The 25,014-nt window shown below is 39.9% G+C and overlaps 2 protein-coding genes across 6 annotated transcripts in view; both read left to right on the forward strand.

The window, feature by feature from the left end:
* LOC306908966 (unconventional myosin-XVIIIa-like) overlaps positions 1-25,014 on the forward strand; it is an 88,652-nt gene that overhangs the window by 17,681 nt on the left and 45,957 nt on the right. For 3 of the 5 annotated variants that reach the window (XM_079482271.1, XM_079482273.1, XM_079482274.1), the window contains exons 3-14: positions 16,985-17,072; positions 17,153-17,259; positions 17,495-17,671; positions 18,435-18,645; positions 19,605-19,747; positions 20,049-20,149; positions 20,268-20,331; positions 20,464-20,608; positions 23,095-23,268; positions 23,382-23,472; positions 23,822-24,014; positions 24,367-24,453. In XM_079482271.1, the coding sequence (XP_079338397.1) occupies positions 16,985-17,072; positions 17,153-17,259; positions 17,495-17,671; positions 18,435-18,645; positions 19,605-19,747; positions 20,049-20,149; positions 20,268-20,331; positions 20,464-20,608; positions 23,095-23,268; positions 23,382-23,472; positions 23,822-24,014; positions 24,367-24,453 (1,581 nt within the window). Of the gene's footprint in view, positions 1-16,984; positions 17,073-17,152; positions 17,260-17,494; positions 17,672-18,434; positions 18,646-19,604; positions 19,748-20,048; positions 20,150-20,267; positions 20,332-20,463; positions 20,609-22,385; positions 22,401-23,094; positions 23,269-23,381; positions 23,473-23,821; positions 24,015-24,366; positions 24,454-25,014 lie in introns of all 5 variants that reach the window. The other 2 variants (XM_079482270.1, XM_079482272.1) reach the window with 1 other exon arrangement.
* Positions 9,595-12,378, forward strand: LOC306908760 (uncharacterized protein; the record flags this gene model as incomplete). Its single annotated transcript, XM_079481950.1, has 3 exons — positions 9,595-9,639; positions 10,063-10,104; positions 11,160-12,378. The coding sequence occupies 3 exons, from the start codon at positions 9,595-9,597 to the stop codon at positions 12,345-12,347; spliced, it is 1,275 nt and encodes a 424-aa protein (XP_079338076.1). The 3' UTR covers positions 12,348-12,378.

A 25,014-nucleotide genomic window follows, 5' to 3' on the forward strand; every position in this document is an offset into this window, starting at 1 on the left:
GAATGTTTTCAATGAGAACGTTTTCCTGAGAGCTCTGGAGCTTGAATTCACATGTTTTAGCATGCTTGGTAGAGAACTGTATGTATCACCACAAGCTCAATAACTTTGCGGCCTATGTGCTGTCAGAGTAATAAAGCGTTTGGTACTTGAGTGAACCCACAGGCAGAACCCACCCCTGCTCTATTTAAGTTTTTATTGGCTCTTGATGAGCTTACAGCTATAAGTTTCATTTCCGATCTGACCTTTGACCTAGCACAGGGGGGAAAGGGCAGCCAAATTCCTTGACGTTGTGTAAATGCATCCGTATTTCCCCAGCATTCAACGCAGATTAACACAGACCGACAGCTGCAACAAAGCAAATTTAGTGACCAAGTTCTAAACCTCCATCGTGTAGCAGCATAATAACATACCTCGGTTATATTTAATTTGTTTAAGAGATGTTTTCTTAGAGTATTGTGGACCTTTGTGGTAGATTCTGTCCCATGCCAGTTCTTCTCTCCAGCTCTAATGGCTGCTGCTATTCTAACTCAACACGGATCTGCTTTTCATCACCTAATCCACACTTTACACACAATGCACAGGAAGCAAGTCTGGCACTCGTCATAGGGCCGCCTGAGAGCCATAGACACACAACACTGAGTTAGTCACACTGGTTTTTTCGTACACCCTATGCCAACAGAGGGCACCTTGACCATGTTGATAAATGGCTGTATAACATCAGTGTTGATATTGGTGTGTGTGTGTATTTGGTATCCAGGATCCTCTTGGAGTGCTCCATCCGTAACAGTGACCCATATGTGGCAGCCTGTGCCCTTGAGCTCTGGCAGCACGTTTACAGTCGTACAGTTTGCTTATACATTACTCACACAGGCTTATTCAGATTAAGATGCAGAATTTGGCTCGTTGTGTGTAGGGAGTGTCAGCTGGTATCTGAGGATGAGTAGGTTTAAAGGTGGGGCGGGTGATTTGGAAAGGTGCTAACTTTAGCCTGCTAGCACTTATTATAATCCCACCCTCTTTGCGATTCGCGGTCCAAAGCCACACCTCCTCCAAACACATCCTCTGCTCCTCTGTACTGTCATTTAGACTCCGCGTCCACTTCACTTACTGTACATTTTGGTCAAGCATGCTGTAGCTTCCCCTGCGGATTGACCAATCAGAATCATGCATTACAGAGCACTATGTGTAATGTTTAGATTTATTGTGGCTGTTTTGCTTTTTTAGGAAGAGTAGATAGAAGACAGGGAATGATGAAAGTTTTTTTACGTGTACACTAGCATGCACATGCAACCAAACACATGAGCCACCTGCGCATAATTTGTACACGTAAAAAGGGAACTATACTTCATCCTTTAGGGTTAAAGCTAAACCACAGCTCTTAAGGCATAGTTTATCCAAAAATAAATAAAATATCAATTATTACTCCCCCTCTGTAGATTTTTCTTCTGTGAATCACATATGAAGTTATGCTGACAAATGTCTCAGTGGTTTGGGTCAATGTCAATGTGGTTTGTTTACCAGCGTTGATCAAAATATCATCTTTTGTGTTCTGCATAAAAAACAAGTAAGAAACCAAGAAAGCTTTGGAATCACACGAGAGTGAATAAATGATGCAAGAAATTTCCATTTAGGTTGGGGTGAATATATTAGAAATCTGATGTATTAATGCAGTAAAGAGCACTTTGCCTTCATTTAGCCGATATAGTGTATCCCAGTTCTTCTGGGAAATTTATATGGCTGCGCTCATATGGATTAGGTGCAGTTTTGTATTTTAGAGCCTCTTTTCTAACAGTTTCTTTCCGTGACATGGGAAAGACGAATTCTTTACAGATTGAAGGGTTTTTACCTGTGTGTTTTTAAACATCACCCAAGGATATTGTCAGAAGGATTAGACATTCAGCATGGTGTTTTATCAAATGTTTTTATCATGGTGTTTTATTACGGAGTGGATTGTTTGATGTGGATTGATACCTCGTTTTTGCCAGCTGCCTTGTCTTTCTCTCACCTGAGGTCAGGTTGCGGTGGTTATGACCGGAAACGAGAACTTGTACGTGTGTTTGTGTGTCATTTGTTTCCTTGTCATGATGTCACCTCCTGCAGGAGATGTTTTGTAATGAAAAACCCCCCCAAGATGAGGGGTATGCTTTTTCGTAATTCATAGCATTCAATTAATATGAATCAAGTTTTGTCAATATTGTTTGCGTGCCGTCAGGTTGTTTCCATAAATCACTCAGCGGCGGCATTATGATTGGTTAGGGAGACTGTAAACGTCCTCCCGTGCGGGACGTGTGATGGATCATGGTGTTTTGTTGGTCCATTAAAATCGACTTTGCTTTGCAGTTGTCTTGATATAACTCTGTACTTAAAGGGATAGTTCACCCAAAAATGAAAATTATTTATTCTGTTAAACACAAAATAAGATATTTCGAAGAATATGCTAAACTAAATTGTTTTTATGGGGCACCTTTGACTACCTTAGTAGTTTTCTGTAGTGCCCCAGAACTGTTTGGATACAAACAGAATTCTAAATATCTTTTTTTGTATTCAGCGCAACAACAAAATTGAGACCGTTTTGAAACAGCTAAGGCTTGAGTGAATGATGATAGAATTACATTTTTCTGGTGAACTATCCCCTGAAGTATTAGGTAGTGGATTGACAGTTTTTATTATTTAGCATCTCAGACTGTTTTGCTTAAATCCTGTATTTACTCGATGTAACTCTGTTTGTGATCTCCAGAACGAATGATATGTTACATCTCATTGAAATCAACCTAGTTACAAACGGTATCTTTTAAAATGACCCACACACCGTTTATTTGACTTTCACCCCCTCATTATTATCTCATCCCTTATCATACCAGTCCAGCTGTATTGACGTTCATTCTCATGTTTGCATATCTCTTTGCAAGTTGTTCTCCTCTGCTGCAGGCGGTCCTTTCTTCTCATGCTATATTTATATATATATTAATAAATTCTTGTTTCTGATATCCCCTTCAGTTTGTGTACTGGGCTCCCACGCAGAACTTCTGCTGATCTGGGTTTAGTGAGTTATTTTTGGCTATAAGCTGGGCTTGCATGACTCGGGTTGATGTCAGCGTTTCAGACCATGTCTGCTGAGCTCTGTGCGTTCACCACACTGATAATCACATCATTTCTCTCAATCAACCAACCACTTTTAAGATCTGCTTCTGTGAACGTGTGTTGTCTTATTTGGTTGGGATTTTCTTGCTCTGTGTGGGATTGTTTATATGGATTGTGATTAAAGCATTTATCTCCGTTTGTGGAGACAGGAAGATGATTTGCACGTATGATATAGAGGATTTTTCTGGGTGTGGTAGAGTTTGTTGGGAATAGCTGTGTCTATGAGGGTTGTTGTTCTTCTAACTAGTGCCAGTGTAATTGCTCTGGATGTTGTACAAGATTATACAGTAGAATTGTTTCGCATGACACCCAGAACGCACTCTTGGTTCTTAAAGGGACAGTTCATCCAAAAATGTTTACCCTGATGTCATTCAAATCCTGTGTATTTTGAGAATTGTCTCCGTGATTTTGTGTTCATACAATGTGAGTCAGTCTGACCAATATTCTTCGAAATATGTTCATTTGCGTTCTGTAGAAAAGCAGGTTTGTAATGACATGAAGATGAGTAAATAATGAAACAAAATATATAGAAAATAATGCTAATTTAAATTTAGAATACAGTGCTTTGCCTGTAAGGTTATACAATTATACACTATATTTATTTATATGAATATTTAGAGCAGATGTATGCAGAAGGCATCTATAGCCCTTTATGCAATAACGGGAATGTCCTTTTTTCCTTTGCGTCAAACATCCTTTAATGTTTGGATTCCAGAGTTCCGCCTGCATTGTTTGCATTCCAATGTTTCCACTTCCTGTGAACAAGCCTGATATGTGAAACATGCCATCTGACACACTTCCTGCATTCCAATGTAAATCATCAAAATAAATACCAATAAATAACTGGTCAAGTTCATGTAGGTGTGCAAATAATATAGGCATAATGATTGTATAATGTACAGCATGTGTGTAGATGGATTGAAATAATATAAATTGCTTTCCTGGAGCTCAGTGGTTAGAGTGTGGCGCTAGAAACGCCAAGTTCGCGGGTTCGATCCCAGAGATTGCATTCAAATACAAATGTGTAGTATATCACGCAATGTAAGTCGCTTTGAATAAAAACGTCTGCCAAATGCGTAAATGTAAATTAATAAAGATGATAAAGAATCCCTGCATGGGACAGACTGCAAAATACAATCAAGGGTCAGATCTGTGCTGTGATCAGACTACAGGCTTACGTGTCATTGACCTGCTGTTCCTGACTGTGTGTGTGAGATGGTGTTGGCGTTCTCATGTATCTGACTCTTCTGTGTTGTTAACTCTTGTCATTATCTCCAGCTGACAGCCTCATGGCTCACATTCCTCACCAATTCAAATGCCATTTCCCTCTTTACAGGGCCTACAGTGTCAGCTTCAGTCTAAACACCCACCCCTCTCTGTCTCTCCCCCTCACCGTGTTCAACACATGGTGCCACAGTGGTCTTTCAATACGCACGAATGCACGCCCACACGACCCTTCAGGACATGTCGGAGCATGGACTCTTACGCCACACCCTGCCACAGCAGCTACTGCTGAAGGTGCTGGTTAAGGTGCTGAAGGTACTGCATCTCTAGCAGAGAGGCTCTTTGCACAAAGAATTACGGTCCACCAGATTCTCCAGACTGCTATCAGAAAACTGGAGTGAATGTGAACAGTACTTGAGGAAATTAAGGTGAAAACAATCAGGCTGTCTGACAGGGTGTGTGTGAGACTATTGGTGGCTTCAGGCCACTTTCACGAAAGGCTATAGCGCCATCTTGTGCTCGCTGGAGTAAATGGCCAGATGAAGTAAATAATGGAGATTTACAACAGGATGTTTGGCCACCTAGTGGTGGGATATGGAGGTACATCTGTGAAAAGACACTCCCCACTACTTTGACATGATTGATTTCGGCTGTGATTCTTGAATGAGACCATGGAGTGTGCATGTCGGTTTCCAGTTGCACAAGGGAAAACTCTAAGAACAAGTAATACTTTGTGTACCTCTTTGACAAATTAAATATTTGTCTGGTGGTAAGAGAGTCGGACTTATAACCAGAAGATCCGTTCGATTCTTAGGGCCAAAAGGTGGCTACTGATGGCTCCCTGGGCGCTCTACTCACTGGATGGATTAAATGCAGAGGTCACGTATCGGTTATCGGCTTTCAAAAAGGATTAATCCACTTCCCGTTTGGAGAACGGTTAAACATGTTTACATTAAACACAGTATGATGTTAAAGAAACAGTTCACCCAAATATGAATATTCTGTCTACAGTATGTTAGTCAATGGTGGCCAAGAACTGTTTGGTTACAAGAATTATTCCAAATATCAGATCAAAGAAATGTAGACAGATTTGGAACAATTTGAGAGTGAGAAAGTAATGACAGGATTTTTATTTTTGAGCGACATGTCCCTTTAAGAAGTGAAGTTCACCTTAATTTAAACATTCTTCATTATTTTCTCACCCTTTTATCATTCAACCTGCCCCTATGGAAATTTACCATGGTTTTATTATAGTAAATGGATAATTTTATTACAGTACCATAGTTTTCCTACAAATTCCACAGTTAAACTGATTTTGGTGAGATCCTTGTTAATTTGTATGGTAAAATGGCATAGTTTAGGGACAAATAGAAACAAAAATAAAACAATATCAACTATATTTCTTAGAGCATTTTTTCTCTCTTTGTCAGAAAAGGAGAATTTTAAAGCAGATCTTATCCACACAATGACAGGTCAATGACCACATCTGTCAAGCTCCAACAAAAAGAAAAAAATAAGAAGCCCGAGCACGAGCTATATAGACAACTCTTCATTTTTGTGTGAACTGAAGAGTTAGTAAAGTTACCTTTAAGTTAGTTATGTTGCTTGACTGATACACACTGTAGCTTTATTAGGTGAGTGCCACGGCCACCACAGCTTTTGCTTTGCACTTTTGCACTCATTCTGTGTAGGAAGTGCCAAGGCCTTGCATCACTTCCTCAGCCTCATCTCTTAACGCTTCTGTTTTTCTCTTCTATTTCCCCTCCACTCAAAAGGCACTGACTCAACACACTGATGCCCGCCAAAAGACTCCAAATTCGCACTACGGTCAAAGTTTGCAAGGTTTGAACGACCCGACATTAGACTGTATTTTTAAACCCGCAGATACATTAATACGCTCACGTCTGTGCTGGACCAACGTTTGCTCGGAGCAGCTGATCTGGAGAAGCAACTGCGGAGAAAGAACGAGGAGCTATCCATCTCCCGGCCTGCATTCTTTGGGGTGGGGTGAGAGCAGTACTGCTGGCCTGTGGTGGTACTTGAGGCTTTATTTTTAGCCTCCTCACGACCCTCTACCACGACAGCTGTCCCCTTCCTCCTCCCTTTCACAGAGCAGCGTCAGGAATAGCGACTGTCCCAGGAGCTCAGAACGTTGGCGGACGGGTAGCGTGACGCGAGTTCTTTAGTTCTCAAGGATAGTTTTCTGTCTCGAACTCTCATACACATGTATTTGCACTTTGCTTAGACCTGCTCTAACCGTGGTAAGGGAGTAACTCTTAATGCTACAAAGGTGCTGCGGGATCTCAGGTAAGGTGGTTGGTGTTACTCATGGTCTGGTTTCCAATAGGGGATCTGTGTTTTTCGAGACAGACTTGTGGAGGAGTCTATAGGCTGGTGTACTGCTGGAGTCTGGACTCGGGCCTGCTCACTCATCTATTTTTAGGGTTGACTGTGATCAGGCACGCTGAGCCCAATGACCCACCGGCGAGAGCTAATGCTGAATCCAGCAAATTTTGCCATTACGTGCAGACAAAGAGCACTGAGCGAATGGAATTGTAATAATACTGTACTGTTGATGTGTGATGGCTGGTTTGTTTGGACTGTGCTGTATAACATTTTGAGTCTAGAAGTGGCATTCTGAAGTTGGCAGTTTTGTGATCAAGTGCTCAAATCAAACAAAAGCCTCCATTGAGCATGAGTTGATTTCTTTTTTGGTGGAAAAAGTGAATTGTGGGGTTTCAGATGTTATGTGTCCCGTGATTGATTGGTTTTATTTTAGTAGTGAGATGAAGGTTTCAAATGGGCTTTATCTTTGGACCTTAGTGTGGTTATTGTCAAATGCTTTTGAACCGTTCTTGTATTCAGCGACTGTCAAGAGTTTGATAGATGAAGTCGGTGGGTTATTTTGTGTTTACAGTCATGTTGTATTGTACGCTTCACAAGTCGTTTGAAGGTTCATTTTTGTGGGTTGAAAAATAGCCTTTAGATTTGATTTCTCTTCTGCTGATGAAACAATTTCTTTGAAGTAAAAGACATTTCAGTCTTCTTTGCTGGAATCGGGTTTGTTCTATTTCTAGATTTATTTCTCAAGGGAATTATCATTCAGTTCATTGGTTTTTAAGTAGATTCGTTTAATTTACTGCTTGGATTAAATGAGTTTCTATAACCATGATATTAATTAAATCCCTTGTGCAACTGTATAATCATGTGTCGCTAAGAAACCTCTAGAACTAGCACTTTATAATGCGGCCTGTTTATGGTCTGATAAGCTCAATTTAATTTACAGTCTACGTTTAACACATTGAAGACGATTATAATGTTATCCTTGTACCACATACCATGCAGTTGTGATGTGTTCATTTGTTTTGTTTAGGTATGTGGGATTCACTATTGCAGGCCATTATCAATGGGGTTCATGCTTTACAGACAATGGACTGGAATGGCCACAAGACATCTAGAAATGCTGATTAAATCAAAATGTGTAATTTTCTCAATTTTTCAGCGGCTGTGTATCTTTAACAACAACCTTCATTTTAAAACCTCCAACCTCCATAAAACCCTCATAGTCATTTTAAAACCTCCATAGTTTTAAAATGAAGGTTGTCGTTAAAGATACACAGCCGCTGAATATGAGCTTGTTTTGGTCTGAAGAAATACAAACCATATTTTTCTCTAGTTTTTATTTTCTTCAAATAAATGCAAATGGCCACAATATTTTTATTAGAAATTCGGAAGTTCTAAGTTCACAAAAAAAAACAAATTATAATTTTACCTAAAAGCTTATTCAGTAAATAGTAAATTCAATAATTTTGAAATGGTATCTTAACTTTTTCATCAGCTGTATGTACTTTATCAGACATCCAGCCACATTTTTGGTCTACTTCAAAATCTGTAGCTTGTTGTTGTTTGGGTGTTTTTTGTATTGTTCTGTTTCTGGTAATGTGTGCTGTTTGTGCAGCTGTTGTGAGTACAGGACAGCGTGTAGATTTCATGTTGGCTACTTCACCATACCCATGAGGCACCTCTTAAAAAAAGCCCTATGGTTTCGGTATCACAGTTCCCAGTTCTCTGTTAAGGGATAAGAACGTGTCTTTTTATAGCTGCAGTGTGTCTGGAAGCCTGGTGACGGGTCTGTGGTGGCGTGAGGGGTTCTAAGGGATGAATAGTGAGTGATCCCATAGTAATCCATGCAGCTGATGTTGTACAGTATACAGGACAATGCGATGAACCCGGTGTTTGTGTTTACAAACAAAACAGGAGTGTAGTTTAGACATTCACTTAAGTGTTTTTATTGTATATTTTCCATAGTGAGTTGTTAAAATTGGAGTATTAAATTGAAAGCTAGTGGAACTGTTCACCCAAAAATTTAAATTCTGTCATAATTTACTCTTGTCATTTTAAACCTTTATGACTTTCTCTCTTCAGCAGAACACAAAAGGAAATATTTTGGACAAAGTTGGTAACCGAAAAGCACTGGACCCCATTCACTTCTATTGTGTGGACACAAAACCAGTGCAAGTGAATTGAGTCCAGTCAATCAAATGTTTCTAAATATCTTCTTTTCTGTTCTACAGAGTTAATAAAGTCATACAGCTTTAAAATGATAAGAGAGTGAGCAAATGATGACAGGACTATCCCTTTAAGATCAGTCAGACTGCAGTTGTGCCTTCAGCCTTCTTTATGACCCCATAAGTCTGTCATTTGTGTCTCGTTCAGCATTTTCCTGTCGTCTGAGCTCCTTATTTGATTTCATAATTAAATTTCATTCATATGCATCATTGAGCCTGTTTATTACAGCATGTGTTCATTTTCTTCCAGGCAATTTCTGTGTAGTCATGGAAAGCCGAAGCCAATGTGTTTATTCCCTTCTCTCTGTCCAACAGCACCAGGAATCCCCTCCGTTCAGCACTGTGGGTCTTTTTTTCCTGACGTTTGTGACCTCATAACATAGCTTTGGAGAGCAGCATCCATTGTGCCAGCATCTTGTCTGCTGGTCCCTTCATCTGTCATTCATCCTTTCACCCTGCCCTCCCTCATCCGTCTCAAACCCTTACCCAGCCCGGCCCATGACAGCAGCGCTGCCAGCATGGCATTCTCATCACGCTTTTCCTTCTGGGAGCAAAAGGAAAGTGATGTTCAATTCTCCATTTTCATCTTTGTGCACCGTGTGACATCAGCTGAGTGTTGTGCATGCAATGCATCAATGCTCTCACTTTTATATGTGTAGCAATGCACTGGGGTGCCGTGTGCACGGTTTATGAGCACACAGCTGCTGTCAGCCTCTATTCAGGGCCTTGCTGTGTGTGTATGTGTGTGTACTGTATATTTTATACTGTGGCAGATGGAAAACACGAATCACTGTTTGAAAATGACCAGAGTGCTTCAATGTCACGGGAGACTGTAGTTGGTCAGCTCTCTGGCGTAGCTCATTTGATTACATTTTGAAAGGCTGCCATTGGCATGACCACAGTAGTAAACTGATTCCACTTCCTAAAATATAGCTTTATATATGCAAAGCACTGCACATTTTTTGGGTTGCTTATTTGAATTCATTTAACTTGACTTACCTGGTCTTTGAAATGTTAAAATAGCCTTTGAAGATGATGCATGGAATGTATGCAAAACAACTTCAGCATGGTCTCGCACTGTATTATTTATTAAGCAAATGCTAATGACCCTTTACATGAACTCCTATAGATCAAAGAAGAGAACAAGCCCCTCAAGAGTTCAAAAGAGAATGTAAGTTCCCAACTATTCTGTACACCAGCCAACATTATTTATTTATTTATTTCAATCAAATTGAAAAGCACTCTGTGTGTTTTCAGTTGTTTTAATCCTCGTTTCTTGACACCAGATGCAGAATTGTAGTCACAGGATGACTGTTTCAATGTCTGCATCAACAACATCCCATATTCCATTGTAATAAAGAGTATTTAAGAATAGGCTTTTATTTTCCAGCGCATTACTGTACAAAAACATATGTTGTTCAACCCAAATAGACCATTGTCACACCTGCTACTTAGTCATCTGTAGAGAGACGTTTGCTTGAATTATTCTTTGGTTTTGTTGGTTGACATGCAGCTGTTGTGCACCACACTTTTTGTAGACGCCATAGTCTGAATTTGAAAGGTACATTGGCTTTAGATCTTTTAATAGAAAGCTGAATGCATTGATTTCGGTAACTAGCATTCTGTTTGTGTAGTCAAATTATGTAGTTATGCTATATACAATAGAGGAACTATATGGAAAGACAGATAGACAGTGTGTATCTGTTAATGTAGTATGTGTTAGAAATGCTTTGACACATCTCAGAGGGGTGCACTTTCAGTCTGAGTGAACGAATGCATGCTCATAGGTGCCTCCATGCAGTAATGCTTGAAATGTACAATAAGTCAAATTAAACCTTCGTTAGTGTGGGTATTTATGTAATAGTTCACCTCTGTTATAGCAGCTCTCTTCAGAGCTGGATGTGTCAATAACATTTTACTTCCCTTTCACCTTTTTGTGTTTGATGGCTTAATAGTGTTGTTGTGCTTTGTCATATCGGGAGGTATTTATAGCGTCAACTTTGCTATTGAAAGACAGATCTAGGAAATTAGACTTCTTCAGATGCCTGAGATGTGTTTTCTTGCTTGTGGACACCAAGTTGACCCATATAGCAAAAATATGTAGAACAGGGGACCAACACAAATAAAACAGCATTGATGTTCTCTATGATTTCAAAACACATTTCTTTGTGTTCTAAATGGTTATATTTTTATACCCTTACTCACTGGCTTATACCGGGGGAGTAGTCTGACAGCGATGGCAGTCTTAGCAGCCGCTCCCAATCAGTGCCCAGCCTAGAGCCTGGCATAGGCCTGCTGCGTGCCAAGAGCCCTCAGCCTGTCCGGGACGCACCTGCACAGGTCCAGTATCAGACTCAACTCCGGGAGCGGGTCAAGAGCCCTTCACCCAACAGAAATAAAGTGTCTTTTAACAAGACGTCTGAAGTGCCCAAGATGCTTGAGCGGTTCAAAAGCCCTGAACCCCCTCGAGCTCCCTTGAGTCCTGAACCTGTTCTAAATGGGGAGAATAAAATGAATGGTGCACTCAACGGCAATGCCAAGACTTTAATCAGTGCCAGCCAGCCTGAAGTCTCAGAGGACGGTGGGACCCGAAAGAAGGTTGTGAAGGTGGTGCGCAGGGTGGTTAGGAGAGTGATCCCCTCTGAAGAAGAAATGACAACAGCCCCCACAGTCATGTCCCCAGAACCTCCAAAACTTGTTACAGAACCCTCCAAACCTGAACCGGTCTCTGTTCCAAAAGGTGTGAAGATGCCTGTGTTCTCATTCAAACATGATACTATAAAAGAGGATAAGGATGACATATCCTCCGGACTGACTAGCTTGATGGCTCGAGGTAGGACTAGAGAACCTCGTCCACGCGTTCGCAAGGATGAGCCTTCCGAAAAAGAAGATGTGAAACCTGTGTCGGAGAAAGCCCAAGAGAATACTGGACCAGCATGTGATAAAACTGCATTGAAAGTAGGGGCTGGCCAACCTCTAAAACAAGAGAAACAGCCTGCTACTACATTAAATCCCTCAAAGTCTCCTCCTCCACCTCCAACAGGGTTCATCCCAGCACCCAAACCCAACCCACTCTCTCCTCCATCAGGATTTGTGCCTCTGCCAAAACCCTCAGGGTTTGTTTTCACCCCAAAACAACCTGCTCCAAAACCTCCCATGGCTTCCACTCCAACTATTTCCCCACCTTCAGCTCCTTTTCCAGATCCCAAAACTGTTACCCCAAGCTCTACACCTGCCATCCCTAATGCAGCTGCTACCTCAACTCCTGCTAGATCCAACACTTTGAACCCTCCAGTCCCCAAGACAGACCCATTTGCCCCTCCAACAGGGTTCATACCCACCCCCAAACAGATGGTTGTAAAGAAACTGGAGGTATCGATCACATTGATTTCCCAACGGCATGGATTTGTGTGAGGAGTGCACGAATCTGTATCCCGTGTGTGCCACTAGTACTAATAGTGTGTTTGAAAATGAACAAGTTTATATGCTGTATTGAGGATTTTGTTAGCATGGTACTATACTGTCTGCGAGTTTCCTAAAGAACATTTTGAGCATTTTTGACTTTACCGTTATGGATTCTCTGTAAACGCAAATTTGTAAAAATGGCGATGCATGCATGAGTTCGACCAAAACAACAACTATAGGACTTTGTTTATGCTACTTAACGTAACTTAATATTATTTCTCAAGTAAAGTGTGGATTTACTGCATCATTTCAACCAGCAGAGACACATTATTTATATACGCAATATTTTAAATGCACATATACACTGACATAAAACGCTTCTGGAGAAAACTTGGGTATCTGTATGTACGTTTCTTCACAAAGTGACATTGCCAACTACTGGCCTGGTATGTGTAGTAGATGTAAATACTGACATCAAATAAATGTCTGCCAGATGTGTATGTCCTATCAGGGTAGCTCTATGTTACGAAACCTACGACTCAGGGTGATTTTAATACAGACAGTGGATAAAGCCACCTCAGAGACCCATAGAGCAAATGCTCACAATCTTTAGACAAGAATCAACTATACATATGTGTGGATTATAGAGTGTGTTTTTGTTTTGGCAGTTGCCTCTTTGCTTTTCATTGAAAACAGCACTTAAGAGAGTGCAGTGTAGTTTATTACCCTATATTTGACTTGGTAGCTGAATTTAGGTTTGGTTGTTGTATGCATGGTGTTTCAGCCTGAAAAGAAATACATTTTGACTAATCTGTGGTTGCATGGTTTCTTACTACAATCACTTCAGCGATTTAACCTTTATGAATTATACTCTGTGTGTGGTTTGGACGTGATAAGGGGAAGACAGCTGTACGTACGACTACAGCCCCACCAGGGAAATCGTCTCTTGTGATCCTTTCTAAACCCACTATCCCAACTTTGGCCAAAAAGGTGTGTGTGTGTGTTTGCGTGTGTTTGTGTGTGTAGTAAGTTCAACCCCTGCAGTGTTCTCTGCGGGAAGGGAATGCAGCATGGCTAACATACACACCCTTGTCTTTGCTTACCTGTGTAGCCCTTGTACAATTTATCCTTTGAATAAATTGGTTATTGCTATTGCAGAATTCATTCTCAATAACAAAGCCATAGTTTATAGTTTGAGAGAGACTCACCTCCTCTTGGTGGTCTGATCTATAGGAGAGTCCTCCACTGAGTCCCACTGAAGAAGCACAGAGACGCTTGGAGAGGATCTTCGCTGCATCTGTAATCCTGCATCTCTCCTTTCATATTCTTTCTCTCTTCCCTTATCTCTTTCTTCATTTCTACCTCGTAATCTTTATCTGACACTCCCTCTCTCTCGCTCTTATTCTGATTCTAAAATGTAAAATGCTTTCTGCGCTGATGTATGTTGACTGTCATTGTCATCTTTTTATCAACATTACATGCACTGTTTGCTTAAACTTTAGGATCTAGCATTTTTATTAGTTCACGTTCATCTCATCTCTCATGTGCCTGCTTTTCCCCTCATCTGTGGATACATGTCTCATCTTTACCTCTCTCTCTCATCCACTGCTGTCTCTGTGCTTGTTGGCTGGTGTAGCTGGAACCTGTGGCCAGTACCTCTGCATCGTCAAAGGTACAGGGCCCCTCAGGGGACATGTCTTCCCCCACTGCACCCCTCAATGGTTTGGCCGGAGTGTGCTCTCGGGTGGCCTGCTGGATTGTAAGCGCCTAGTTCCTCTACCAAACTCACCCCCCCAACCCCTTTAAATGTAACTTCATATGCTTTAGTGCTTGTGTTCATTTCATGCATTTTTTTTCAATTTCAATGACAGATTATTAAGTTTAATACTATCAGTTCAATTTGATCAGGACTAAAAGTTCTTGATTATTTACATTTCCCATCTCATCGGATGGAAGCATTATGTGCTTGATTTGCTTGTGAATCATACATTTTTTGGTAAGGCAATAAATGTTGTTATTATGGTCAGTGCGTGGTGACTACAGGTTAACTGTAACTGCATGAAGCCCTTGTTGTTGGAATTTGTGAACTTGCACTCGGGTATTTTGATGGCAATGGATGCTTTTGATTGGTTAAGACTTTGATTTATGACTTTCACCTGTTGCCCCTCATGACCACGGCTCTCAACATTTGTTTTATTGCATTACCTCATATCACCAACATGGGCTGTGTCAGAAGGCAGCTTTTTGGCTACCTTGCTGCCCAATTATACTACCTAAACAGGCGGTGTTTTTGTGTGATGGTACCTCCTTATGAATCTGGCACCAAAACAATTGACTAGAACAAATTGTACTAGGGCTGTAAAACGCTAAGTTTAATCGTATGCAAACAACATTTTTTTAATTATTTTTAAGAAAAATCAACTATGTATTAAATATTTATATAAATTATGTATAAATATGAAATGTATATACCCATGTTTATATTTCTGAAATAAATAACATAATTATTAAATACAGTAAACATATATAATGTAAACAAACGGCCGCAACTAATCGTATTACAGCCTTAAATTGTATCTTGTTTCCATTTTGCCGTTCGGACATAGCCATTGGTGTCTTAGCTACCCTTGCCATCTTTTTGTGTTTGCCATTTCCTTAAATCAAATCAACAACAATGTTATACTTCTTGTCTGACAAAGCTTGACCTTGGTGCCTTAAACTGATTTTATAATCAATAACCCTTTTTATTCACAGGATGATTTATATAATCTGTGTGAAGCTGAGGCTGGCAATTGAAATAAGAAGTGTGTCGATAAAAAATAGAGTATTATGGTGTGTAATGGTGTTCTTGCCCCCTCATGCTGACCGGCTGTCTCACAGGGGCAGGTGGAGGAGGATCCTGTGGCAATCCTAAAGGCAGACCATGCTGCTGCCGCTCATCCTAAGGTCGGCTGTGTGTATTTGTATAGATCACCTGTATAGCCCCGCCCCTGACCTGTTGTGTCAAACATACCCTTGTGTTGTGGAGTGCTGTGTTCTCACCCATCCCATTTCATAGTCAACACTGAGAGCCTAGCCATAGAGCCGCAGTTAGACTTGATGGCTTCATAAGAATGTTCTGATACTGCTTTTAACAAAGAAACGTTGTCGGATTCAGATATTTGTTTTTATTGCTTGAAGTTGCCGTTAAAGGTGTAGTTCATCCCCAAAATTCTGTCATTCACTCACCCTCATGTCATTTCAAACCTCTTTGACTTACTTTCTTCTGCAGAACATAAAATATATTTTTGAAGGATGTTTTGAAGAACAACAGCGGTACCCTTACACTTCTATTGAATGGACACAAAACCAATGCAAGTCAATAGGTACCGCCGTTGTTCAGCTACCAACATTCTTCAAAATATCTTCTTTTGTGTTCTGCAGAATAATGAAAGCCATGCAGGTTTGAAATGACGAGAGGGTGAGTAAATGATGACAGAATTTTTATTTTTGGGTGAACTATCCCTTTAAATAATGGATCACTGTTTGAAGTAGCATTATAGAAATGAGCATAAGCTAAAATTAACATTTTAAATGAGTAAAAACACAGGTATTAAAGTATTCTAGAGAGTTAATTGCTAGATTCACCATGGATTGGATCCATTTACCCTTTAATATTAAATGAAAAACTATATTTTGGAAGTGTTTCATTATTCTACCCATAAAAAAACATGCAACAGACATCATATCGTTTTTTAGATAATATTTCCCTATTCTTGGAGACATGACATTTGCATAACTTGAAAAAATTGTGTGGCAGAAATACAAATTGGCTGTCAGTTAAACTGACTTATCCTTGGTGACTTTGGTGAGGCTCACATAGATAAACGATGCAAAACAGACAATCTGGATATTGTAGTAAAAAGCAAACAGAAATGAGTCATAGAAACTGATCCACTCAGCACAAGTCTCATAAAAATGCAATTCTGGGTTCATCTAACATGAATATTAAAAATGTGGTTGGTATTAACTTTTCACGATGACTGGATAAATCCTATGTGTTGTGCTGTAGTGTTGCCTACCCATCCTCAACATGTGTCACTAAGCTTACAGAGTGAACCGATTGACCTACAGTCATTATTACCCTAACTAACACTGTTAGAAGACAAGCATGTGAACTGGAACACAACTTCATTCCATCCAGGGATCACTGATGTCATTAAATGTCAGCCCATCACAGCATCGGAGTTCATGTTCAGACCAGTGTCATGGTCTGCCGTGAATGCGGTCAAGTCCGACATGCCCAGACAACCAGAACATTCACGTGTAATCTAAATCTGTCTGTCATGTGAAGTTGACTTCATCTACTCCTGCAGATAAACTCTCCTTGTCCTGCATGACAGCCTGCACTCTCTTGAACATCATCTTTCCTGATCTGAGACCTGTTTTAACCCCATCTTTTTAATCCGAAGAGATCTGGCAGGTCTCAGATCAGGTTGATCGTTTCAACAATCTATCAATTCATTGCAGTTCTTCTCAAATACACACATCTTTTAAGTGTAGATCGATGCATGGAGTGGATTTGAAGCATTATATTGATTTCAATGACTAAAGGACCTGTGCTAAGCTGTAAATGTAAGTCTTATCGGTGTGTTTCGCATCTGCAGGTGAAAACAGAGGAGCAGATAGCTGCAGAGCAAGCATGGTACGGCTCAGAGAAAGTGTGGCTGGTCCACAAGGATGGTTTCTCTCTTGGTAAGTACAGAACATTTTTAGATTAGTTGGTCAAAGTGATTGAAATAAACATTAACAGTTGTTTTGTGTCCTACTACTAGCTACAGTGGTGAAGACAGAGGTTGGCAGCCTACCAGAGGGGAAAGTGAAGATCAAACTGGAGCATGATGGGACAGTACTGGACGTGGACGAGGATGATGTGGAGAAGGTCAGTCCTATAGTATTCGAGTTTTAATGCAATGTTTTCTACAGAATAAAATGTGCACAGCGAGTGCTTACCCTTGGTTGTTTTGAGCATCACCGGCAAAGACAACACAATAGAAAAATTCCATTACGGTACACTGTCATTTTATCTATCACATTCACTTCACAGCATCTTAAACATCTTAAAATACGAAAAATATGTTTTTGAGATTTAATGACCCTACAACCTTACCTCCCAGGCAAACCCCCCATCGTTTGACCGCTGCGAGGACTTGGCGAGTCTGCTCTACCTGAGTGAGTCCAGTGTCATGCACTCCTTGCGTCAGCGCTACGGAGGAAACCTCATCCATACATATGCAGGGCCCAACACGGTCATCATCAACCCTATCAGCGCCCCCTCAATGTACTCTGAGAAGGTAAGAATCCGAGCTCACCACGTACCCGAGAGTTTATACTATTGTACCTGGAGATTCTTTATCTTAATGAGAACTATCGTGCACACTCACTGCAGCTGAAGAGAAATGCATTATGGGTACCATATTTAAGACAAACTGTCCCTTCATCAGTTAAACGCTATAGGAAACAGGCAGCTGAAATCTTCTAATGAGCTGAATTGGATTTCATGCAAGATAAAACACTGCCCATAAAATGTAATTACAAACCGTAAGAGTATTTCTCCCGGTCCTTGGTCCTAATGAAGTGATTCTGCATTATGGATCAGGCTGATTATGAGCAGCAATGAGTGTTTTGTGCACTATACTATACAGTACATAAATATGTTATGGCATTTGTGCCAGAGCTGCAAAGCTTACACCAGCCTTCTCTTCAAATTAAGTGTTTTATTGACTTTTCCTTCATTGGAAAAATAATGTTTATGGGCTTACATTTCGCTTTGAGGTTTTCATTATGGATTTTCCTGTTGTACGAAAAATAAAAGCTCTGTAATGCATTGAGATTGTTAGATTGTAAGCTTACCCTGCAAGCTCCTTGTTTATGCTTCTCTGCAATGTTCATGTAATTTAGCAAGTCACAAGAGAAAACTGACATGTCTTTAGGTATTACACCAGTACCTCCAAACCCATTAAAACAAAGGTGCCATATTTAAACAGAACGCCCAATAAGATTTGACAGCCATGTTGAAGATTTTCAGCCATTGTCATTGTTTCTTTGTGCTTACAGGTGATGCACATGTTTAAAGGTTGCCGGCGAGAAGACACAGCCCCTCATATATATGCAGTGGCCCAGTCCGCCTACAGAAACCTTCTGACCACGCGGCAGGACCAGTCCATTGTGCTGCTGGGGAAGAGCGGCAGCGGCAAAACCACAAACTGCCAACATCTAGTCCAGTACCTGGTGTCTATCGCAGGCAGCACAGGGAAGATCTTCACAGGTACAGACCTTCTAAAAACACCTCAATCAACTGGTAGTAATACCAGTCATAATATAATCTTCTTTAGTTTTGACCTAATCATGCTAATGGTAGTTGCATTATGGTAACAAACGTATTATGCGGCCTCATTAATGGCTCTATATTATCCCGTAATGTGCTCGAAAGCATGTGGTTATAGCTGAATGGAAAGGTGCCTTGCGGTCAGTGGAAATGAGCTCATATAGTGTGGTGTGGAAAGAGAGAGAGAGAGGGTTTAAAAGATGGTGATTGATGAGAGCCGCTCTAATGACGCCCACTAAAGCACCCTGATAATTAGCCGTCATCAAAAACTCCTCAGCCTCTGCTTCGCCCATAATGACCTGATGAACACTACACTGGTCATCAACTATACTATTAAAGAGGCCAGGATCTTATCTGCATACAAGATGTGTCCACCTCTGAATGCTGGGTCCCGGATCTCTAGTGCAATGAATCTGTTTAATATATCGTTGCTGTCCTTCCAAAACCTTGGATGTCCACATTTTTTCTTTTTCAGACCAGTGCAAATGGCGTCAATCGCACAACACAATACTTGTGAATAAAAATCGAATTGTATCCACAGTTCCCCACTTCACGTTTTCGGTTGAAAAAGTGCATCATCCGAGTATTTTAAGTGCATTTCTTTTCTGAGAATTTTCAACGTGAACGCACTAGTCACACTATTTATACTACAAAAGGGCATAGAATAGTGCAAAAGTGCGTGATTTAGGACGCACCTACTGTACTTTTTAAATGGGTGAATGCTGTGATGTCAGAGTTGATAAGGTTGAATATTTGCAAAACCCAGCGACAAACATAAAGGTATTGTTTTAGTAATAGTAGTGATTCATGGCAAAAAATGTAATATGGAGATACACGGTTTTTGAAGGGCATCAGCAATATAGAAATTGAAATACTTGTGCTTTGTTTGTGTCGTTCAGCGGAGAAATGGCAAGCTGTGTACACAATTTTAGAGGCTTTTGGAAACAGTGCCACTTCCATGAACACCAACGCCAGCCGTTTCTCTCAGATCGTGTCGCTGGATTTTGACCAGGCTGGTCAGGTGGCCTCAGCTTCCATTCAGGTTTGTGGATGCACACGTTTCTATAATGATGAGGGTTTGTTTTTGTCAAGCTCTCAGTGGAACTCATGATATGAGAGAACATTTTATTTTTGGTTATTTATATGATAGTTTTCCACTATACATTGACATTATTTACTTCGTTTAGCAAAGATACACATTCATCATTTACAGATTTGTGTCAGGAAGAATGAATCGTACAGTATATATCGATGACTCCTCTTGCACTACAGATTTATGTCCAATCAGATGCCCTGGACAATGAGAATGTCTGTTGGCCTCATTTTTGTTGTAAATTCCGTAGACCATGCTGCTGGAGAAGCTACGGGTGGTGAAAAGACCAGAGACTGAATCCACGTTTAATGTCTTTTACTACATGATGGCTGGAGCAGACAGCACTTTAAGGTGAACCAGTGTGTTTCCTAGTAAATGTCTGCTACCAGAGAGCTTGTAATTGTTAGCCTACACTCTTGAGGGCCTTGGTTCGTCTTTATAACATGACTTCATCTCAATTGTTCTGCAGGACCGAGTTGCATTTTAACCATTTTGCAGAGAACAGCGCTTTCGGTATTGTGCCTCCATCAAAGGTTAGTTTCACTCTTTATTTTATACTTGAGTACAGGCCTTTGGAAGAAAATATAAACAATCTATCATTGAAAGTGAACATGTTGATACGTTCCCAACTCATGTTGTATGTGTTTGTTTGTTTGTGTGTGTAGTCTGAAGACAAGCAGAAGTCATCTCAGCAGTTCACTAAACTGCAGGCAGCCATGAAGGTGCTGGGTATCTCTTCTGAGGAGCAGAAAGCTCTGTGGCTCATTCTTGGGGCCATATACCATCTTGGAGCTGCAGGGGCCACCAAGGGTAACCAAACTCGCTCATATTTAAATACAGTGGTTTATGATAACCTGTGTTTTTCAGACCCACATAGAATCCCTCTTTTTGAGTGTTTGTTTACTTTATAACTTTGTTAAATTTGGTTATAATTTTAGCTGCCAACAGCAGGAAAATTCCTTCAACACCTTTTAGCACCACATTTGACCACTAAATGTCCAGATTTCCCCCAAATATCAGAGCAAATGTTGTGACAAAAGAACAGAATGGAGAGTTTGTTCATGCACGTTTGTTTTTTATTCGTGTACACGAATAAAACCTTGTTTGATGCTTCAGTAGCTTGCTTTGTTACTTTGTCTGGTTAAGCCATGCATTGGTGTTTCTATGTTAAATGAGCTCACAAAAGCAGTCGACAGCTTTCCACATCAGAGCTGAAGAGCTTGGGCAGTCACGCATGAATGAAACGGTTCATCCCAAAATAAAAATTTCTGTCAGTTTTACTCAGTCGTGTGTTGTTTCAAACCTGTGTGCTGTTGTATTGTTTTGTCACACAAAGCAGAATTTCAAAGAATCTGCACTCAGCTCCTTTACTCGGCTCAACGAATAACAATGGACATTTTGGGGCAGATGTAGTCACAATGAATGGTTGTTGTATGCAAAAGCGCTGCGTGCTTCAAAATTCTACTTTGTGTCCTACAGAAAGAAATAACAGCATATGGGTTTGGAACGACACACTCCAAACTGTATCACCCACATGCCTTGTCATTTTGTGTGTGCCCTGTGTTTGTTTGCAATGGTGAGTTTTTTAGTAGCCTTCATGCAGCGACTGCATCCATACTCTAGTAATGTTCTTGTTCAAGTGCTAGTATTTAGCCCATGTGCCTGTATGCTGCAGACAAATGCAGACAAGCTTCTTTTTAACAGGAAGTATCAACACTGGTGCAAACTGAAGACTTTTCTGTAATATCTGACGCGAGATGTGATTACTAATAAAGCTTTTTATCTTAGCACCAGGGTCTACAATCAAGACATCTTTATCAAAATTTGATTAAGATATTTGTTAACACTTTATAATAAGGTTGTATTTGTTAACATAAGTAAATGCATTAATTAACATTGACTAACAACGAGCAATGTGGCTTTCCATCATGTATTAATCCTTGTTCATGTTTGTTAATGTAATTATTCATGTTAGTTAAGGGTGCATTAATTAGTATTAACTGTAACAGCGTTTGGTAATGTACTAGTAAATGCTAATGCAAGCAAAGTAAATAAATGCTGCAGAAGTATGGTTCATTGTTAGTATATAGTATATAGCTTTTGCATTAACAAATTGTTGTCCAGATATCTTTATCTTGGATTTCTCAGTTGTACCTCATAGCCTTTACAGCAGGGGGCAGTATTGTTCCTTGTTTTTTGTTTATTCACCAAGAGTTATTAAGACGGAAATGAGATGCACAACAAAATATAACAATTAATACTAAAAGCAATGACTACGAATACATATATAAATATAATATAAAATGTATTGAAGTGAATTGACTAGTTGTATATTGCATTAGTGTAATTTTTTAAACTACAAACATTTAATACATGCCATTATGCTAGTCTGTTCTGTTAATATCATCATATCACTAATTTACTACTAATTACAGTAAACTTATTAAGTTTAAATGTGAAAAATGAAATGACAGAAGCATGAAAGATTCAACCCTAAATGTGTGAATGTGTTAACAAGGGCATTCTGAAGAATGTCTCATGTTCTAACCTCTTCTTCTCTACTTGCATGTTGCATGCCGATACAAAGCAGAAGCTGACGAAGGTAAAGAGTGAATATTATATATCGGCACAAGCAAACACCTCATTTGTATGTCTGTGTTTGGTTATTATGCTGTTATCATCATTGCCAGGCATTTTCATTTGCATTCTTATTGTCTGCTCGCTTTCTTTCTTTTATTTCTCCGCAGGGCTTCTTTACTTTCGGATTTTTTACTGTGTCTTAGACCGCCTTGAAGCTCAGATAAAACTTTGGCAGGAGCATGTACGGGAGGGGGAGAGTTTTAACTTTGTTGTGTTTTAAAGCCCAGATGCTCTGATGTTTCCATGTTGTAGACTTTTCATTCTTGCAGTGCTTTTTTCCATTAAGATGCAAACACAAATAAAATCCTGTTCGCTCTCATTTCTTGTTTACTTTCGGCATCTATCTATTCCACCAAAGGCCTGCATTGTTTTTCGCCTCTATTTGCACCTCTTCTGGTTGTGGCGAATGGATTGTGTGCTTGTGTTCTGTGGTCAGTCTAAGCAACATCCACTGCAAAAAAATTCGCAAGAAAACTTTTGATTAACATTAAACCCCACATCCTTTCGAAACCTTTTGTACTCCGTACTGTCAAATCGTAGCTACATTGATAAAATAACGTGGCAGTGGATCTGTGCAGATGAAACCACAAGAGCCCACACCTATCAGCGCTGTTTCATTGTTCTTAGAGCTCATGCTATCCATGTGTGTTTAACAGCGGGTCGGAGACAATTCGCACGTCACGAATGGGCCCAGAAGGCGGCGTACCTCTTGGGCTGCTCTCTAGAAGAGCTCTCATCTTCTATATTCAAACACCAGCCCAAAGGAACCCTACAGAGATCCACCTCCTTCCGCCAAGGACCAGATGATGTTGGGGCTGGAGATAACTCTGGTAAAATCTTTCACCTGACGCAAAAGGAATGGAGGGCCTGTTTTAATGAATTGAACAATTGTGAATTTTGCAGTGTTAACATAAAAAATGGCTTTCGTTGTTTTGTCTCGCAGCGCCAAAGATCACCGCTCTGGAGTGTCTGGAGGCCATGGCTTCTGGGCTCTACTCTGAACTATTTACACTGGTCATCTCCCTTGTTAACCGGTAAACCCTGTGAACAGAACATTATCAGCTTAGTCACAAATGTTTTTTAGCGTACTTACCAGAATAAAACCTGTTTGGCCAACCAATGTTAGACTGAGTGTTCTGGAAACTGGGACATACTTGAAATGTAATTTAGATTTATTTGTTCATATGAAGATATGTATACTTAAAGATTCATATACAATGCCAAATTATTTATTTTTTGAAAAGGAAAAGATCAGTGATTGAAACTGGCTTTGAGAGGGTCTGCATGCCGGATTTATTTTTAAAAGAGAAAGTCAAAAAGCAATAGCGTCTGCAAAATCTAACCTACATTAAATATGTATCTCTTGTTTTTTGTATGGTTTAGAGCATTAAAGTCGAGTCAGCACTCTTTGTGTTCTCTGCTTATTGTCGACACGCCGGGATTCCAGAATCCAAAGTTAGCCAAGCGGGACCGTGGCGCCACCTTCGAAGAGCTGTGCCATAATTACGCCCAGGAGCGACTCCAAACGCTTTTCCATGAACGCACCTTTGTACAGGAGCTGGAGCGGTATAAGGAGGTGCAATAATCCTGAATCAGAATTCGACCGTCACATCCATTAACCAATGTCAAATGATTCTATTGCACATGTGTCTTGCTAAGTTAATTTAGTTTTGATTTTATTACAACCTATTTGTGGGAGTGTTTACTTTTTAATATTAACAAAATCAATATTTGAAATTGACAAATCATATATGCAAATCATACTTGATTTTCATGCTCTTTACTTTAAGATTCTTACATGGAAATGATCGGAGAAGCTTAACCAGACAATATGAAAATATTAACATTTAAGATTATTAACATTTAAGAGACCTCACAAAATCTGATGAAAATGGTAGCTGTCTAACATCCCCTCTGTCCCTGTGTAGGAAAACATAGAGCTTGCATTAGATGACATAGAGTCCAGTACATCACTCTCTGTAGCTGCTATAGACCAAGCCTCAACTCAAGCATTGGTAAGCAACTCTCGCCCTCTTTCAACCCCACCAACACCAACCCAAGTTTTGTAGTGCATCTCAGACTATCCCAAATGTGAAGTGTGTGTGCTTTTTGTTCTGCAGATGTTTAAAAATGTCGCTTGATTTTTTTAAAGATATTTGCCATGACATTTTAAGTAAGTATTGTCTCATCTAGCCAGTCTTTACTTATCAAAGTCAGTCAAAGTCGCTCTATTGTCAATTCTGCCACATGTACAGTACATACATATGGAGGATTGAAATTGTGTTACTCTCAGACCCATGGTGCACACAAATAACATTACACAGAATAAAAATATAGATAAAAAAATATAGATAAATAATAACTTTTACATAGCAGTGTGTCAGAATTAAGTTTCTTCCCGAGGTGTTGATGAGTGTTAATGTTAGTATGTGTATAGACGGTTGCATTGGATGCACATCCCTGGTGCAAAGTTAACTTCTGGTCCGTGTTTTCTTATAATTTAACAATTTATTTTAGATTTAATTTATAAGAATATTAATTTATAATAACATTTTATTTTATTTAAATTACATTAA

The sequence above is a fragment of the Barbatula barbatula genome (assembly GCF_947034865.1).
Source record: "Barbatula barbatula genome assembly, chromosome: 19".
NCBI lineage: Eukaryota > Metazoa > Chordata > Actinopteri > Cypriniformes > Nemacheilidae > Barbatula > Barbatula barbatula.